The 18,735-nt window shown below is 38.2% G+C and overlaps 2 protein-coding genes across 3 annotated transcripts; one reads left to right on the forward strand and one right to left on the reverse strand.

Annotated features, from left to right (window-relative positions):
• Positions 1-534: 534 nt before the first annotated feature.
• Positions 535-2,081, reverse strand: LOC124352194 (ankyrin repeat family A protein 2-like). 2 transcript variants are annotated; one of them, XM_046801989.1, is made up of 6 exons: positions 1,878-2,081; positions 1,579-1,778; positions 1,385-1,514; positions 1,093-1,319; positions 877-1,024; positions 535-807 (listed from the first exon to the last, which is right to left on the reverse strand). In XM_046801989.1, exons 1-6 carry the CDS (start codon positions 1,942-1,944, stop codon positions 755-757), a joined length of 825 nt encoding a protein of 274 aa, XP_046657945.1. In that variant the 5' UTR covers positions 1,945-2,081; the 3' UTR covers positions 535-754. The 2 variants fall into 2 exon arrangements, with proteins under 2 accessions (XP_046657945.1, XP_046657946.1); XM_046801990.1 differs by having other exon boundaries at positions 1,585-1,778; positions 1,878-2,077.
• A 1,094-nt stretch (positions 2,082-3,175) lies between these two features.
• On the forward strand, positions 3,176-18,280 carry LOC124328716. The gene is made up of 7 exons (XM_046787539.1): positions 3,176-3,711; positions 7,945-8,082; positions 10,165-10,305; positions 13,456-13,519; positions 13,600-13,650; positions 14,493-14,674; positions 16,695-18,280. The coding sequence occupies exons 1-7, from the start codon at positions 3,441-3,443 to the stop codon at positions 16,886-16,888; spliced, it is 1,041 nt and encodes a 346-aa protein (XP_046643495.1). The 5' UTR covers positions 3,176-3,440; the 3' UTR covers positions 16,889-18,280.
• The last annotated feature ends 455 nt before the right edge of the window (positions 18,281-18,735 follow it).

The raw sequence follows: 18,735 nt of genomic DNA on the forward strand, positions 1-18,735 counted from the left end.
TCACGTCATCGAATCGACGCAGGCGACATCTAGTGGTAGATTTTTATACTTCATTGACACGACTGCCAACAGACGCACATTTTTCGTCTAGGCTCGAAAATTTTGGAATCACTTGAAAACTTCTTGACGTATCCAATCATTTACAATTGAAAATGAGTGCTAGGCAAACACCCAACGAATTTCTGAAGCAAATTATCGGTCGCCCGGTTGTAGTTAAACTCAATAACGGAGTCGATTATCGAGGTAAAAGTTGTCAAACGCATGGTTGAATTTTGTCTTGTATAAACTAACAGTCTGAAAATGTTGAAATACTTTTAGGAGTCTTGGCTTGTCTAGACGGCTACATGAACATTGCTTTGGAGCAGACCGAGGAATATAGCAATGGCCAGCTGAAGAACAAATATGGTGATGCTTTTATTCGTGGAAACAATGTACTCTTTATCAGCACACAGAAACGAAGAAATTAAACGAAGGACACTTCTGCAAATACAAAACCTTTTCCTTACCGGTTTTCAAAAACATTGTTTATTATTATTAAACAAGAGTTGTGGTCATGACCACACTGTATTGGAAACATTAAGACACTGTGTAGAGAAAATGTAATGGTAATAACATGGTAACAAGTGACAAAACATTGGCACACATGGATTCACAATGAAAATGTATGATGATCAAACAAAACAAATTTATGATAATTCTATAGATGATGATGAATTCTGATACCAAATGATTCTTGCTAGCAATGGTAATTCTTTCAGTTTTGAGGTTGAAGTAACATAAATAGGTAGCCTTCTATAACACTTTGAGCTGAAAACATAATTCAAGAAACAAAACTTTAATAAAACATAAATAAAGATAAGCTTTCATTCCTTCAACCTTCTTTGCTGGATCGTTTGACAGCGATACTTAGGGCGGAATCATCGTTGAGATTAGTCATGGTGATGTCACCTCCGTTATTCAATAGCTCGTTGAGAGCGTGCGGATGATTACCAAAAGCAGCAAACATCATTGGTGTGTTGGAATTCTATATACAGGTTAAAAGAGGCTAATATTTAAAAAAATACATGTATCGAATAATTTGATTTAAATTACGTCGTCAATTTCGTTGACTGAAGCTCCGGCTCCAATCAGTAACCTAATTATGTCTGTGTGACCACCAGCTGCGGCGAGGTGAATGGCTGTTTCGCCATCTGGGCCTTTAATCGAATGAATCGCTCCAGCTTTGAGTAAGAGCGCAGCTGTCGGTACTTGGCCGTAGGCAGACGACCACATTAACGGTGTTAAACCTCTTTCGTCCAATCCATTGATGTCGTTGGTGCCTGTGCATGCAAATAAAATGAAGTTTCACTAGCACTTTGAGAGAAAAAAAAAGTAGTTGAATTACCGGCATCTATGTCAGCTTTGGTGATTTCACCTTTGCCAGCACGCTGATGAAAGCTCAACTGCACAGGGTTGACAACAACTGCTTCTGTCTGGACATTTCCTCTCTGAAGATTGGTGAGGACCGTTCTGGGCTGGAAGCAAAGAGTTGTGGTTAGGTGATATCAAGGCTCTAGTTCAGTACAATATGCTCAGTACAGTTACCCGATACGGCAGGAAAGCACTCTTATGCTCTCCATCATCATAGTTGCTCTCATACGCCAAAGCTGCAAATTTGAGACCTGACTGTTTCTGCCTCTCACATCTCCTCCTGCTACTTTCCCCTTTCTGGAATGATCCGTTGGGATCAAAATCACTTTCCGAAGAAGCTTCAGTACGGTCACTTTTGGTGGAATCACCTGGCATTCAAAATTCAAACAAAACAAAGACTACTTTGTTAGTAATAGTTTCTAATTCTACAGAGCTCAAAGAATCCATTGGCTGGAATCTAATCTCACCACTGCACTGCCTCAATTTTCTGCCTCTCTTGCTCGAAGAACCGGAAGAAGAACCGGGTACATCCATACTTTATTTGATCCCGAAAACAATTGAAATGGTTTATAAATTTGATCAATTTGGCAAAACTGTCAGCTTCTCTGTTCGATTCGATTTTCCAGACGACGTTGTTTTCTCTGTTTATTTGTTGTGATTCCTTCAAGTTGGTGGTTAGCACCGCTAGGTGGCTACACTCAATTTACTTGATTCGAAGGAGGAAACGAAGTGGAAAATTGGCAGGAAAGGCGTGCCCAACAGAACACACACAAAAGAGCCTCGTCAACCGAACCAAACACAAAAGACAGCTCGCTCACTCAATCCGCGCATTTAAGGATATGACGAGCCAAAGTTACACCAGAACGTCTGACAGAGCTGCTTGTCATTCATCCGAACGTCCTCAAACATTACGCAACCCACCAACTTCTATATATACTACTCCCCTCGACATTTGAATTTCCCTCCTTTTTTATTTTTAAGTGTTTGATTCAAAGGGCAATCATTCAAATCCATGCAAGATCGAATGCCAGCGATGGATGGAACTGTCCGATTGCCCACGTTCGCCTTCAACCTTTATCAACTGTTTATATAGTAGCTAGAGACTGCTGGTAACGCAAATAAAAACTGAACCCTTGACGTTGATGTCAAGGGAACGTGGCAGATGTAGCCGGATTGTCGTTCGAGTTCACCATAGTTATATAACAAGCGGATCAAGCGAGAATAAGAGAGTCTCAATCAGGAGAGGAATTTCGTGTGCCGAGACAAAAGCCCAGAAACCGACTTGAACGCCTACAGACAGATGACATTTAGAGAATTCGATCAGCGCTCCATTTTGGACAGATAAAGCAGGCTATACGAGAGAGAGAGAGAGCCTGGCCTCGCGATCGATCGATATATTCCGTCACAGGACATGACTCAAATTTCCGTCTCATTTTTTGGTAAATTTCGTACCTTTATTACATTTTCAAATCTGCCGCCAAGAATTTCACGTCGCCGAATAAATTATCCAGTCGATCGATTCCACCCACCCACCACCCCCATTTTCGTACCAGCACTATAGCAAACCCAACTAGCTATATGTACAAAGAAAAAGGGAGATTGTTACATACACACAGAACGACTGGGGAGCGGGCGAAATGTCTATAACGTGCGGAGTAGCACACAGCAGCAACGCCCGGCCACTCCCTTTATATATCTATGCGCTCTACAAGCAGCGCGCAGCGCAACTCTGGTGCACCAAGGCATACGGGAGAAAGGTTCCTCTTGGACATTTTCTGGTATATCTCTCGTTCCTGTTTCAAAATCGTGCCCAGTTGGTTTCCGCTCCTGCTGCTAGCTGGGCTACCCGGCTTTTGATTACTATACATACAGTCCGTTTCTCTGCTAATATTTAATACACCGAGTGTGCTCGTTATAGTGGCCGTTCACATCTGATAGAAAAACAAAAGAAACTCGGTTAAGTTTGAACCTGAAATTTGAAAAAAACAAAAAATATTTTTAGTTGGAAAATTCCAAGTTTAAATTAAAAAATGATTGGACACCATAACTGCTGGGCTGTTGTCTTGTTGACGGTGATGTTGCTGGCCAAGTCGTCGAGAGGCCGTCATCCAAAGTCGCTGGCCGCGCTGTCCAATTTGTACTCGTCATCTGATAACGACGACGACTCGGATGGCGAATCTTTTTGGCTGATGGCCTCCGACTCGGCGGCGACGACCAGCCGGCCAGCCGAGTCCAGCACCGATAACGTCGCCAAAAATCAACAACAGCCGGAGCAGCGCTGGATCAAACCATCCCCAAAAGGTTCCATAGAATTCTATATAATAGATATAATACAAAAACAAAAAATCCATTTCTTCATATATTGCTTCTATATAGTTAATATTATTAGCAGTTAATTTGCATATATAATATAAGGGGACAGTGTCTATGAATATATAACGTTTGATGGAGCTGCGGACGGAATGAAGAGGGAGTCTATATAGAACAGGACTTTCCACTCACGGGGATTATTTGCCAGGCAATAGAGATGAGTCGTCGACGAGCGGACGATATGGATCGCGCCCACCCAGTTCTCCGCGATCCGCTCGTTTCAGCCAATAATGGACCGCAAAGGACAGCCGGCCAGACATACATATATATCACGTCCATTATGATACTATGCAAAAGTTGACTATTCTGATGCGCTGACTGGCTCCGCGGCCGCGTCCTTTATAACCTAAACATTTAAATCGAGGCTCATCCCCCTCTCCCGTTGGTATAATATATTTATCTATTAGATACAGAACCAAATGTATTATATAGTTGATATCAAGACTTGGCCATTAGACTCTCGGCTTCTCTCTGCTCCGATGTATATACAAGAGATTTCAAATGATAATTGGATTGTTAACTATATATATAACTACAGGCTGAAAGGTCGCCATAGAAACGCTTTTGGACTTATTAGATTTATACATTGATACATCAACTCCATTTGTATATATAAATACAACAGCTATTTTTATTTTATTTTCTATTTCAAATTTTCAATTTTAAAACGTTCAAAGACTCTAAATAATTCAAAGAAGCGTATTTATACATTTAGCTGTTTGTGTAGGCCTACATCAGCACGGTCTCCAACCATCGATTTCCTTCTTTTTCTTTGTATACATCTAAATGCGTATAAAAACGTAGTAGTAAGAAGCCGAGCGTGTACATAAAAGATTTTTCTCTTTTCCTTTATTCTCTCTCTCTCTCTTGCTGGCTTATTATATTGACTAATCGAGCGGGCGTGAATCTTCTGCTTTTTTATTCCTCTCTGCTCTGCTCTTCTCGTCGCATGTGTATATCCCATCAACAACTTGTTTCCTGTTTCCTCTTTTCCATCCTCTCCAGCAGCACCAGCAACCCTCTTCTGCTGCTTTCCCGCGAGCTTCCTTATTTTTCCCGCATCGGCAAACTGGGCGTTGTTCGTCCTTTTTCGGAAAATAATGTTATAATCTTGTTATTTTACATCTCCGTCACAGCAGACTCCTACTCGTTCCTTCTCCCACCGTTAGAGAAGCTTATCATTTATTAGAGACGACTGATGCATTTGCATACATGCAAATGAGGACGCGCGACTGATAATGTAATTCCGCGCCAGCGTCTTTCCTATATTTACGCACCGTAATGGATGTTCATATTTACACAAGGCATTCAAAATATTTACAAACAAATAAAATTTCAAAAACTGTGAGGAATATTATACAGTAGACCTGCCACACCCAATTTAGTGCGCTTAATATTTAACCATCGACCAATATTACCTAATGCTAATAATATATGCCAATATAAAATATTCTATGCCATAATGGTACCGTACTGTAATGTAATGGGAGAATGTAATCTAACCTTTTCCGACCTTTTCTAGGTTGATTGCTTGATTTATATATGGGAACATCATAGATCGATTGGCGTCTATATAAAACATTTATTTATTATTATGATGGCCGATGCGCGAGGTCGCCATTTCGCGGTTGGCCATTTATCGTCACGTTATATTATACCGACAAACTATATATTGGGCAATATCGAAGTGATGCGCCTCATACGCGGCCTCATATCTCGACAAGTGTTTCCCCACGTCTATATAATCATATTATCACGATCACGATTCGTGTATGCGTATAACCTGCGCGGAATAGAGATATCGCCAGGGTCATCGGGTGCATCAAAACAGAAAAGGTCGCCGTCATCAGTTGCGCAATAAAAAACTATTGCGCACATCAAACGCGTTCAATACCAAAGTCGTAAAAAACGCGCCAAGAGTTGACGATCAATTTCGCGAATATCCTTCACGAAGTATATTGCATAGCTAAAAAATAGACAAGTTTTATACATAATATTCTATTTATTTATTAGGCTATAATATAATATATCAGATGTCTAAATATATATTTGTGCAGTGTAAATAGAGACGCATTAACACGGTCAATAATATAATATAGCGAGCGAATTAAGCGGTCTGGACTGATTAGTTACATGCCGGGATATCGAATTATTTTCTTGGTCTATAGTTCTATCCATCTCTAAATTTCCCGTGCCGCTTTTTGTTGATTCCCTGATGGAAATATTAAGTTTCTCCGATATAGATATAGGAGAGATGTGAGAACAAGTATACTGTATGCCCAGCAGCAGCAGCCCAGCTGCCCAGCAGATCACGGAATTGTATTATATCTATGGGAAATAGTACACAATGTCTGAGATAGTATATTTATTCCATCAAGATGCCGGATGGTTGTGTGTGTTCTCTCTCTACAATACTTTTTTTCTTCTGTGATGTCTAGACAAAAAGAAAAGAACTTTTAGTTTTTGTTTTCCTTTCCATTTAGACAATATAAGAGAATCTGATACTCAATAGCTGCTGGCCTGTATACAAGAACATATAAGAAGGAAGCCTCGTGAGAATGCAACCATCACGATTGCTGCTGCTGTACGCGCACACAACAAGAGCTCACATCCTCTTAGACGTTAGTTCTCTGGTGGGTCCTCTCCCCGTAGGCCTTTAAATCAGACCCAATCGCCAGCTACCGTCCATTTCCTTTAGATACATTCAAGTGTATGTTGGAGCAATATTCTTGATTGTTTGTTTTTGCCTTTATGGATTCTTATATAGGTCTACATTATATACTAGGCACAGGTCTATTTTTTTTATTTTTACCGAGTTGTCATTTTAAAAAAAATAAATATATAAAAAGACAAATTTATATATTGGATTTTATAAAAATAAAAGGCCCACAGCGCTATTTCGAGACTTTGCAATCGGCAAGAAACAGAGCGTCTATATATTATATGGATCTGGCCTTTATTTTTGGGAGGGGGGTTGTGTGCTGTCACATGGTCATCGGAATCCAAGAGATATAAGCTGACTTATATATAGCAATCGTTATTTTCTTTTATTTCTTTCGTAAACACAGTGCTGTGTGCGCTGGCCCGGTGTGTCCAGCTGTGTCTTATATATATATAGATCGCGCTGTATAATCTTTTTTTTTCCGACGATGTTTCTATTATATGTGACGTGTGCTACTATATATATATAGTGAGTATTAATATCACACGTTATTTCTATTCAATATTACCATCAAATGTATAGCCTATACTTTATATAATAGGTCGTGAGGATGCGTGAGGATGTGACGTTGTTTATCGATTATCGACACTCTGTCAGAACGAAGGCCCCCCTGTTCCCCAAAGGGACTCTATAGCCTATGCGGCCACTTAAACAAACAATTCATATATTTCATATCGAGAAAATACACACACACAGTGTCGACCATCAGCTTTTATTGTTTTATTTTTTTTTTTACAACGTGTTTTATGTGTGAGATAATATTCCCCTGGGTGAAATTTCGAAATTGACGCCATGGTCGTGTAGACGTCTCTCGTGTTGATTTTTTTTTGGTACTAACAGAAATGACTCGCTTTATTGATCAATCGATTATAATATCGTCACGGTGGGGTTTTCGTCCAGCACTAATGATGCATCGTCGTTAATAATGTGTTAATGATGAAGCGAGTGCTAACCTGATGCTATGTATTCAATGAGAAACCAAGTGAGAAACAGCCAAACGGTAGCGCAGCATCCACCACCATAATAATAGCCACAAGCCACAAGACTCTATATAGGCCTATATACTCGTGTTAGAAGACCAAACGTAATAATCCCAAGTAAATAGACACGTATAGCTGTATGTCACAACGTTTGTGGGTTCTTGGAATTGGAATAGGAATTGCCGAGGAATCGTCAGTAACATCAGAGTCTGCTGGGCTTGAAGTATAAATAAAGACTCTATGTACGTCATCACGACGCACTGACAATATTATATTGATTAAATAAATTGCTGAAAGCACAATTATAATTCGTATACAAGCAGTTTTAATTTCTTTTGATGTTAGATTGCATAAAGTCTATTTTTAATATTTGACTTCTGAAAATGATTGGAAATTGAATAACAATTTTCGTCTGTTTGTTTTTTTATTTTTTATCATTTCTTGGTGGTGATGGCCACGCAGCCCTTCGACTGGGCGACAAATGTTCCAATCTGGAGGACTGCAGCCTCGTGACTCATTCGCAATGCGACACCGGCAAGGGTGGCGTCTGCGCCTGCACTCCCGAACACCCCGTCGAAGGCGGAACTCTTTGCGGACAAGGTAAATATCAAACTCTGATAGAATAATAATGCCTAGATTATAATTACGCACAATCCATCAAATAATACGAACCGGTAGGCTTTTTATTTTATGTACTGTACGTACACCTATACATAGCAGGTGATTATAAATATATAGCCTACGCGTGCTGCCTGCCTATGTAGGCCAACGCCAGCAACCGGATAGGAACAAAAACAGCCGCAGTATAGGTTCAGCAGCAGTTAAATATATTTGAAAAAAAAAGAAATAAAATAATAATAAAAAAGGAATTGTCTGCTATATGCCGGCTATATGCCGCATTGTCTGCATCACCGACACAGCGCGCCAGAATATAAAGCGTTGGCTAGGATATTACTATAGGCTACACATCGCGTGATTTGTCTGTATATCCAACGTCCCACACAAAAGTTCTGGGAAATAATATATCGAAAGAAATTGTGTTCGGATATAGATATACCAGCCTATATATAGCCTAACATATTATATTTACTATATAATATATAATCTTTTATATTATTACATAAAACAGGATTCATTTCGTCACGAGCGTGTGGCAATATCACGGCCTGCTGTATTGTACGTATCTCCGGTTGAAAGAATGAAAGAAAATAATCGATCGACGTGCTGAACAAATAAATATTTCCCATCAATAAATCTTTAAAAAAAATATTAGAATTGTCCTTGATGTCTCTTAGAATAACAGAAAATTAATCGATGGAAATCAAGACTATTATCTATAAAGTATAGACCCTCTGTATATATATCTATCCTTTACTTTTGCATGGGTGCTGCTGTGCTGTTGATGTGTCTAAAGAAAACAAACAAAGTCCATGCAACTTCTCTATTTACTCTCGGCATACATATAAAACAAAAAGGACAAAAGTTTTCTTGCCACTGCTGCTGCTGGTCGACGAGTTATATGGGCGGCGGCCATATATAGCTATACACAGCAGCAGCAGTTAGATCGCCGGGAACAATCAACCCAAAACCTCGCCCAAAACTTTGACAATTAAAAGGCCATATAAAAGGGCTGCGGGCTATATAATTTAGAGTAGACGATATTATAGGACCTATTAGACAATGGCTGTAGGGTTATACACATATACGATTCCCGCGTCAATAACCATTCCCTTTTATTTATTGACAGGAGAATATATAAAATCAACTATATTATATAGCACTTTGATATAGGATAAAATAGTCCGCGTCCTTTGACGTCCTATTTTGCCACCCGGCTGGTCGATATCACCTTCAGACGTAGGCTATATACAAGTTTCGACAGCCGTAAGTCTCGACAGCTTAGACAATTTCAACCAGAGAAGTAAAAAAAAAAAAAAAGGTTCGAATGGAAAATTCAATAAAAGAATTCAAAGTTTTTCCAACTGTTTTTTCCCCTTCAAATATAAATAGAACTATAAATGCAAACTTATATGTTGTTACCGTCTCAGTGATGGCCTAATATAATATGCATTAATCTATTAATTCTCAAAACAGCATTCCCCATTATTTTATTAATCAAACACACAGATGTAAATCTCTCATATAGAATCTCTTCTATTCTATATAAATTTAACCACCTGACTATAATACGGTTATGGCGTCGGACATGGAATAATTCCACACACACACATTTCGTGGCCAAAGTTGGAAAAAAAAGGACGACACAGTGCCGTATACAAACAAAACCGAAAAAAGAATGTGGCGTGATTTCGATATTTTTTGGCATGCTGATGTGCTTGGCTTTTTCCCTCTCCGTTTCGTTTTTGATTGTGTACGACTAGTCTGTCGAGCAGCGCCGCTGAATCGCGCCAACTTACCGCATCATCTATTTTCTCTATAATCTCTTGATAGGAGGATCGCATGCACGCCCCCATATTCCTACACGTATCATATTCTAAGATATAGAAGATATAGCCTACGTAATATATAATATATGCAAGGGGGCGGGGGGCCGGCAGCATTGCTGCAGTTATTTACGCTATACTGCTGTGCGCTGTGAATGGCGAGAAAATGCGAGTCGATCTATATCTCATCACATTTATATTGGCTATAATGTGTTTTGTGTTATTATATTATATGTAGGGAGGCAGTTGAACGAGAGTTGCACGTTCAGCGGCCAATGCGAGAAGGGCGACCGCAACATGGAGTGCCGCGATCACGTCTGCCAGTGCGCCTACGACTTCAAAGCCACTTTCTACATGGGCGGCAATATCGTCTGCACCAGTAAGTTTCTATTCAACACGGTCGCATATTATATAATATATTATTTGATGATCTACTCTCGCGACGTCTTTTTCTCTTTTGTTTGATATATTACGTGACTCGATATATTTGACGTTTCTATACATACTAGATTCTATTCTATATATGCAAAACGAGAATAATTTCAGAATCGCATTCGCGGTTGGTCGCTCCGAAATAACGAACAGCATCTGCATATAAAAGTCAGCCTGCAACTCTTTTAATTTTCTATACAAAGTTTAGACAGCCTCAAATTGATCTAACATATATATTATTAGCCTATATATATGCGAGGCTTCAATTTTTAATCATGTTTCGAAGAATTCATCGAAAGATCAGCAGTAAAGTATACATGTACGTACATATATAAGCCTGTATAGTCTAGAGCAACTCTCTAAAATTTCTATGAAAAGAAATATCCGAAAAAGTCAAGTTTGAATATAAATATAACATTATCTAATTTTGCGTGACGTCTTTTTTGTTTGTTTGTTTGTTTGTTTGTTTGATGGTTGGCGAGCTGCTGCATGATGGGCTTCTGCTGCTGCTGCTAGTTGTTATGTGGTTCCTCTTCTATTATGCATATACGTGCTGCAGCTGGGGCATTTGTTGCCTGAATGTTATTAGACGCCAACGAGACATGCACAAAAGAAAAGTCTAGAAAAGAAACTATTCATAACTACTCTCTCTCTCTCTTTCTCTCTCTCTAGCTCTTGATGTACATGGAGTGTGTATAGTATGCGAAGAATAAGAGAGCTAGAGCTAGACAGAGAGAGTTGACAACAGTCTATATGGCATCAACGTGCCGTGGAACAAATAGAAGATCAATGTTTTCGGGCTGTCTGGACGACAGCACGACATCACATATAACAAGGCAGCAGCAGCACAGCAATAATAGAGAAACATGCACAGACCAGCGGCAGCTAGTAGGCTATATAGAAATATTACATAATCTCTGCTGCTACCACCGCTGGCGCGGAAACAAGTCTTTCTATACACGATTCAATAAAATAGGCCTAATCCCCATAGAATATAAATATTTATTTATTTGACATAGCCTATGTATGGCTACGTGCTGAACGTTTGAACGATGAGACGTTTGATATATACTGGAAATACAAATTTATATAGCATTAAATATATAGCAACTCAATAAAGGGCTTATTTTATTAGTCTATATTATTTAAATACAGCATGTAACGATAACAGTCGTATCAATCGATTTCAATAGTATAATATCGACCAGCGCTGATATAAAACAAAGGAGAATAAATTGTAGAAATATAAGGACTTCTTTATTCCCTTATAAAATTCTGTCAAAAAGTCATTTAACATTAAAATCTATACAGGCCTACTGTATATTCGCCTATATTAACGTTACCATAGTGAATTTAGCGCAGCTTTAAAAATTCCCAGAAAATTCGATGACTTTTGAACAAGTTTCCGGTAGATTTATAATTGCCAAGTGAACGCTATATTATACAACCTTATTCTTGATGTATCTACGGGGTATCTATTGACAACTTTCTTGCTGCTCCACTGAATAGTGAATGGTGCTATATTATAGCTTTCATCAAATACTATATACTACTGTATACACCACAGCATCTCACACTGTTTCAATGCAGCAAAGCGCAGCATTCGCTGTATAATGTTACAATCTTATAGGATGTCTCCAATATTCTATATGTAATCGTTTTTATTCCCGACCACCCGCTACTGAAAGAAAAGAAGATGTTGCTGAAGAGAGCAACTTTATAGAGTATATAATAGATCCTTTACTGGCCGGAAACTTTATTCCTGTTTGGCTTTGCTCATCACAAAATACATAACAGCAGGGGAAAGAAAATGCGAGAAAATGCTGCTGATCTATATTTTGTTTCCTGCGCTGTGCTGTTTGGACAGCGTGTGCTTATATGATCGTGCATTACATCCAGGCCATATAGATATATATCCGCCATTATAGACACAGGAAACTTTATTCGTTGATGCAATCATCCGTAGAAATCATCGTTCGCACTTGAAAAGATTTTTAGAGATCTTTTTAAGCGCTTTATCTATATACGTATGTGTATATATAGACTTTTACTGCTGAATCGCTTGCTATTCAAGCGAATATCTATATACAGTCAACAATTTTTGGCATGAAAAACTCCAAAAGATGCTGGAATCAAATCTAAAAAGAATCGAATAACTATGGCTTTTAGAAATTTTACGTATTAACGCGCCGACTATAAATGTATGTGCGGTGAGGTGGAAAGTAGTATATGTATACAAGCCCGGTCGTGATGCAATGCTGCTCGTCCGTACGATCGATATTGCTGCTGCTGTGTGCGGCTGTGAGGCTGCCGAGTGGCCAGCAACCGGCCCAGCACAACACCACACACACACACCCATGTATATAGGTATATATATCCAGCAGCACATCATATAATACATTATATATGCGGTTGTTGCGCTGCGATGCTGCTGCAGTTCTTTTGTTATATATTCCCCATTGTGCAGCATGAACGAGGGAATATATAGCCTACACATACATAGGACGTCTGCTGCTGTTTATACATAAAACAAAAAGGCGCCGCTGCTGCCTGTTGGATCTAATACTTCAGCCACTAAAGATAGAACAAAAGCTGATGGCTGGTGGGGAGGCCGCGTGGAATATGTAGGCGGGGGCCAGATATATATAATATAAGATATCGATCATTTTTCCCGATCTATATGCTATATGCCGCATTATGCGGCTTTTCTCTCTTGCCGGACACGTTGTATGTGTTAATCAGTGCAGCTTGTCAAGTAGGCTATATTTTGTTGCATAGTATATAGGCCCACATACCACACTCTGTCTTTTAAAATATTTCTTATAGCCTTCATTATATTGATATCTATAGGCTAAAGGGATTATTCCGTTAATCCTTAAGGTTTGTTATTCTCGGTTTGTTAACAGCATAATTACATTAGCCTACATGTAGCCTATAGATTCTTTATATTATAGGGATGTTTTATTTGATGTAATCCTCCTCTGGGCTTTGCGCGTAATTAGATTTTAGAATCATTAATTTACGGATGTATATTATTAGGATGAATGAAAATGTCGATCTAGGACTAATTATTCTTATTATAACAATCGTGTAAAAGGTACGGCTATATCGGACGACATGGGGACTTATATCAATCCCACAATGATCGGAGCACTCAGCGGGTATATATTATTTAAAATAAATAATCACTTAATTGTATTATTATCGAACTCATTCATTGCTGCACTTTGATTTCTATAAGGTTGATCCTCATGTTCATCATCATGTGTGTCGTTCTGCGACTCTTCAGCAAGTAAGTTTTCCATTTATATAGCTTCAAAATAAAATTAAAAATATTACAAGCCAAAAAATCGAATGGGTTTAAATCTGATGATGCTGATGTGTCTTGATGCGCTGCTATAGTCTATACAAGCGGATGAAGTTGGATGGATCTAATTGAATCCGCTGATTAATGAACCTTTATGCTCCGTCTTAACAGAGAGAGCCAACGGGGAGGAGCAAGAGGGCCCTGCTGTATAGATATAAAATAAAAGGCAGCAGGCGCCTATATTGTTACGTAATCCAATTTAGGACGTGGCCATACAGTATATATCTATAGAGAGAGCTGAGCACCGCACACTTTATGGAGAGTCTCCAGTAGATCCAGAGTATAGTATAGCACATACATTCATGCACAGCAGAGAACACAGCACACAGAGACGCACTAATAACCGTTGCCTGTGTCCTCAACGTGCAAGTTCATTAGTGCAGGTAGAACTTAAGCCAAAAGTCCTTATATAGCCCACTCCCCGGCAGCAGCAGCAGCCACTGCAGCAAATAAGGCGAATAATTAAGTTGCTGGGATGATGGTATATATAAATCTTATGCTATGGCTATAATAGTTATAGAATATATATGAGAAACTTAAGCCTATAAAAATATATATAGAGCAGCATCTTAGCCCAAAACATTATTATATGTATAGTTCAGTAGGTCAACTCCATCATAATTTCGAAAGGCATTAAGTATTATTATACTAGCTAGACCGTACTGACTGGAATACAAAATATGAGCTTATATTTGTTATTAAATCATTTGAATGCAATTTAATTAAATTTAACTATTTTTGGAAAAAACAAACAAACAAACAAACAGGGCGAGGTGGAGGGAGAATCGAACGATCTTCAACACTCCTAATCCTCGTTTAGCCAACGCGTCGCTCCTGAAAGAAGTGACGACCAAACAGGCGACCGGCGGAAGTCGGCGCAGCAGTTTGACGAAAAGCGGAAGCAGACAGTCATCCCTGGTATCCATTCCGCATCATCTAGACGCGCCAGGTATAATTATGCAGCCTATTATATAAATCAATAATCTCATCAATTCTAATTTTTAAAAAAATCCGCGATCATATATTTTTATTGGAGCTTATTATTATCCGTTATATAAGTCTGTGTGGAGACCCTTTATGATTATCTATATGTACATAATAAAAGAACACATTCTAAGTGAATAGACGCCAATTTCCCATGGGAATAATCCATCTGCTGCTGTGCCTATGGGGACGATGTATACAAAGGCAGCAGCAGCATATTATAATATCCTAGACAGCAGCGCCCGCAGTGCCTCTATAACGTAGTAGTCCAGCTGATGCTTCTGCCTGCCTGCTTTTCTTTATGAAATGCATTTCAACATTTCTCTTCTATAAATAAATTCAAACTTTGTGACAATTTTTATCGCGCGAAAATACTTTAGATTGCATTTCTATCGAGGTTTTCCACCAATATCTTTTGTGTATGATGTTAACTAGAATTCAATTCACATACTTTATTTATGCCTACACATATTATAGAATCATTTGAACGGGAGAGACTATATTCCTGCTGTATATTATTCTATCAGATCCATTTTGAATAATAGGCTAATATATAATATATTCCACTCTAAATATATGCCCCCACTTAAGTCAGCCTCGCACTAGGCAATCAATGATATTTATATCGATACTTATATACATAAGCTATTTACCGATGGCTACAGCCCAAGCGTCCATGTAAATCCCAGATATAATAGGCCTACACCGCTGCATAAGCAATTTCCATTTAAGCCGCTTTGGAGGAGCGAGAAAGGTCAACGGTGTAACGGCCTAGTCAATACTACTAACAAACGTTACACACACACACAGAGCACCGCGCACCGCCAGCACTTTCCCCATATACTATATACTGTATCAGACATATATATAAGCACACGCTGCGCATCGTTATTCCGCTTCCGTAATATCAAGACGATCGGTTTCTCGATCGTCTCCTATTGTATAAAAAATAAACACAAATCTTTTATAAACAAAATGATTCCAGTACAGCAGCCCCTCTTTTTTATTTTTTAAATTTTTTAATGTATACAACGCCCAGCAGTAGTAGATTATTTCTTTTATACGATTCTGATAAAATCGAGTGAATTTCCATGTATCGCAAAATAGCGCATTGGAAATGTGTAGATATAACCTATGGAAAGAGCAGCGACGAAAGTTCACGGCGTCCAAAAACACTTGCACTCGATGCACCTTTCAAATGTTCTTTTTCTTGTGTGTATACTGTATATAGTCTATATAAGTCTCTCAAGACAAAGAAAACCCTTTCTTTTATATATATACTTGTGCTGGGTGTGTGCTGGTGTGTGCTGTATAGTAGTATATAGGTTATATATTAGATGCCTTGGGGCCGGGGCGCGGTTGTATATTGCTCTCCTCTTGCACACAGCCCTGAGCGCTATATAATACGGTGATATCGATCGCCAGCAGCGGAACAACAACAACGGCACAACACCACAATCTATATATGAGAAGACGACGTATAGCCTATAGACTATATCACTATACCGATGCCACTATGGAAATGGCGAATAAGAAAAGAAAAAAAAATCAGGTTTGATATATCAAGGCTCCATACAAGTTGATATGTAGACGGAGCAAACACTTAGGGGTATTATTATATACAATATCTATACCAGCACAGGCCCTACTCTCCTATGTATACACTCCCTCTATATTATTATATAGAAAATCTAGCCAGCAGAAAAAAATAAATAGAGAAAAGAAGAAAGAAAAAGAAATCAAGAAAAAGCATCAAAGTGTTTCACGCTGATGGCTTTCATAGCACGGCGGGGTATAATATAGCGCGGCCCTGATGGAAAATCCAAGTCGTTGACGTTTTTTCTTTCCCTCCTATTTTCTCTCTCTGCTGTGCTGTTGTTGTTGTTGTTGTTGTAGGCAATATAATGTCAGTTGTATATATATACGTTTATTTTTCTGGTGTATATTATTATGGCGTGTGTGCCGGGATTTATATATATATATAGGATCGATGGGCCAGCATTCGGGAGCGTCTCGGCGGCCTTCATTGTCGCGTTACGGGCACACTGTAACCACGGCCACGATCGCCACCAGCACCAACGACAGTGGCAACGGCAGCGCATCCACCGAGACCGACAAGCTCCTCGATCAACATCAAATCAGCGTCCAAGTCGATCAGCAGGCCGTCTCCACTGTCTAACAAAACGTGCAATCAAACGACATTTTTTCCGGGGGGAAGAATATAGAAGATATTATACGAAATGATGGATAACAGCAAACCAAATATAAACGTGACTGCAATTCATCATCAACAATCACCGAAATACGTTCGATGTACATATATATCTTTTCATTGATATAGATTAACTAGAGGACAAAGACAATGCTGTCCTCTCATTTATATAAATTATAACAACATTTCCGAACGGTTTGATTTTAAATTCATTATTCTTCACACATTATTTGCCCCCACGTAGATTTATACAGCACGCATCATTCGTCAGTGTATTTATTATTATATATTTATTGGTAATAATAAAAATAATAATAATATACAATAGATCATATAGAATTTGAAATATGTATATTGATCATTATGATGGTGTGCGGTGCCGCCCTGCCGATGTTTCTGTGCATAATGTATGACATCATGCCGCATCCTTTCGCATTGTCATTTTTTATTCGTCTTTTGGATCATCGTCTCTCATCAGCTCTGTTGCCTTCCCAAAATGATTCTCCCATCCTCCTTGATGTTACAACATGGCTATATTAGAAATTTCAATTCTCAATTCTAATTATTGAATAATACTATAATAGCTCTCGATTTTCTTTGAATTTTTCTTTTCGTCAAATTTATTTAAAAAAACATGAAAAGCTCTCAATTTCTTTTGACTCGTAAATTTTGCTGCTCTACAGCCATACACTATACATGTACCATCTTCATGTGTTGAAATATTCATGGCATGTCCATCGCCAGCAGCAGCAGGATCATTTATCAAACTGCAAAAAGCAACGCCCTTTTTTATATCTATTTCTCTTGTTTGTTTTTTTTTCTTTCAAAATAATAAATTATACACTTCTTGGTATTTATATATGTTGCCCGCCTGGCCAGCCACAGGCCACAGCATATATATCACTCCCAAACGATGTGTGATGTGTTCGTTTCATATAAATAATATTTACACATAATTATATGTGTGTAAAAAAAAGGAACAATTATTGTAACATGTGAACCGCGGTTGAGTACTTCCATCCCAAATCAGCTTCGAAGAAATTGGGTCTTTTTTATTTTATCATTATACCTACTAATATTAGCTATTATATTCTATAATTATTATACATATTTGACTTTTGAGAAAAAAGCTTTGCATGTCGTGAATTTTCATATTTACTATTCCATTTGATTATTCCTGACCCAGCTCATTCCCGTTTTCTAATATATTATATCAAACGTGTATTCAAATTCACTCCCTCTTTCTATTTTATCAAGTGACATTTATTTGATATAAGAAATAATAATGATAAACAATTCTTCTTTTCTTGCGTATAAACAATTTGAATGATTGTGCAGTGTACATATATATACTAATAACGAAGCAAATTTGATTGAAAAAAATTGCCCCCTAAAATTTTTCAATGTTTTACATTTTTCGCTTGTTTTTTGATTAAAAATCGAAATTTCAAATTGAAATATTCCATGCAGCACCAGATACGAACAAAAAAAAGCAGCTAGCTGTTGAACATTTTGATGATGATGATTACAACTATGCTGATATAGTCAAATCAAATCATTTGAAATTGTGCTGAATTATAACATTGAATAACTGCTGATGTGTCACACCATGATTTCCCCAAATTTTCACCGTTTCATTCCCCTGCTCCCCTGAAATAATAAAATAATAACAAATAAAATTCATCTTTTAATTCAACAAAATTTTTCAGGATTTTTTTTTAACTTTAAATTGGGCGGGATCTTGGAAACCAAACATAGGCTAAAGCCCAGTGTATTGCGTGAACACATATCTCCTACGAAACTTGAATTCATTT

The sequence above is a fragment of the Daphnia pulicaria genome, chromosome 1 (genome assembly GCF_021234035.1).
Source record: "Daphnia pulicaria isolate SC F1-1A chromosome 1, SC_F0-13Bv2, whole genome shotgun sequence".
Lineage (NCBI taxonomy): Eukaryota > Metazoa > Arthropoda > Branchiopoda > Diplostraca > Daphniidae > Daphnia > Daphnia pulicaria.

Excerpts from the sequence above, each read along its gene's own strand:
- LOC124352194 (XM_046801989.1), bottom strand. The coding sequence starts at position 1,944 with ATGGATGTACCCGGTTCTTCTTCCGGTTCTTCGAGCAAGAGAGGCAGA. Across the intron at positions 1,779-1,877 it reads AAAATTGAGGCAGTGCAGTG|GTGATTCCACCAAAAGTGAC; the intron begins GTGAGATTAGAT and ends TTTGAATGCCAG. Across the intron at positions 808-876 it reads CAAACGATCCAGCAAAGAAG|CTCAAAGTGTTATAGAAGGC; the intron begins GTTGAAGGAATG and ends TTATGTTTTCAG.
- LOC124328716 (XM_046787539.1), top strand. The coding sequence starts at position 3,441 with ATGATTGGACACCATAACTGCTGGGCTGTTGTCTTGTTGACGGTGATG. Across the intron at positions 3,712-7,944 it reads GATCAAACCATCCCCAAAAG|CCCTTCGACTGGGCGACAAA; the intron begins GTTCCATAGAAT and ends ATGGCCACGCAG. Across the intron at positions 8,083-10,164 it reads CGGAACTCTTTGCGGACAAG|GGAGGCAGTTGAACGAGAGT; the intron begins GTAAATATCAAA and ends TATTATATGTAG.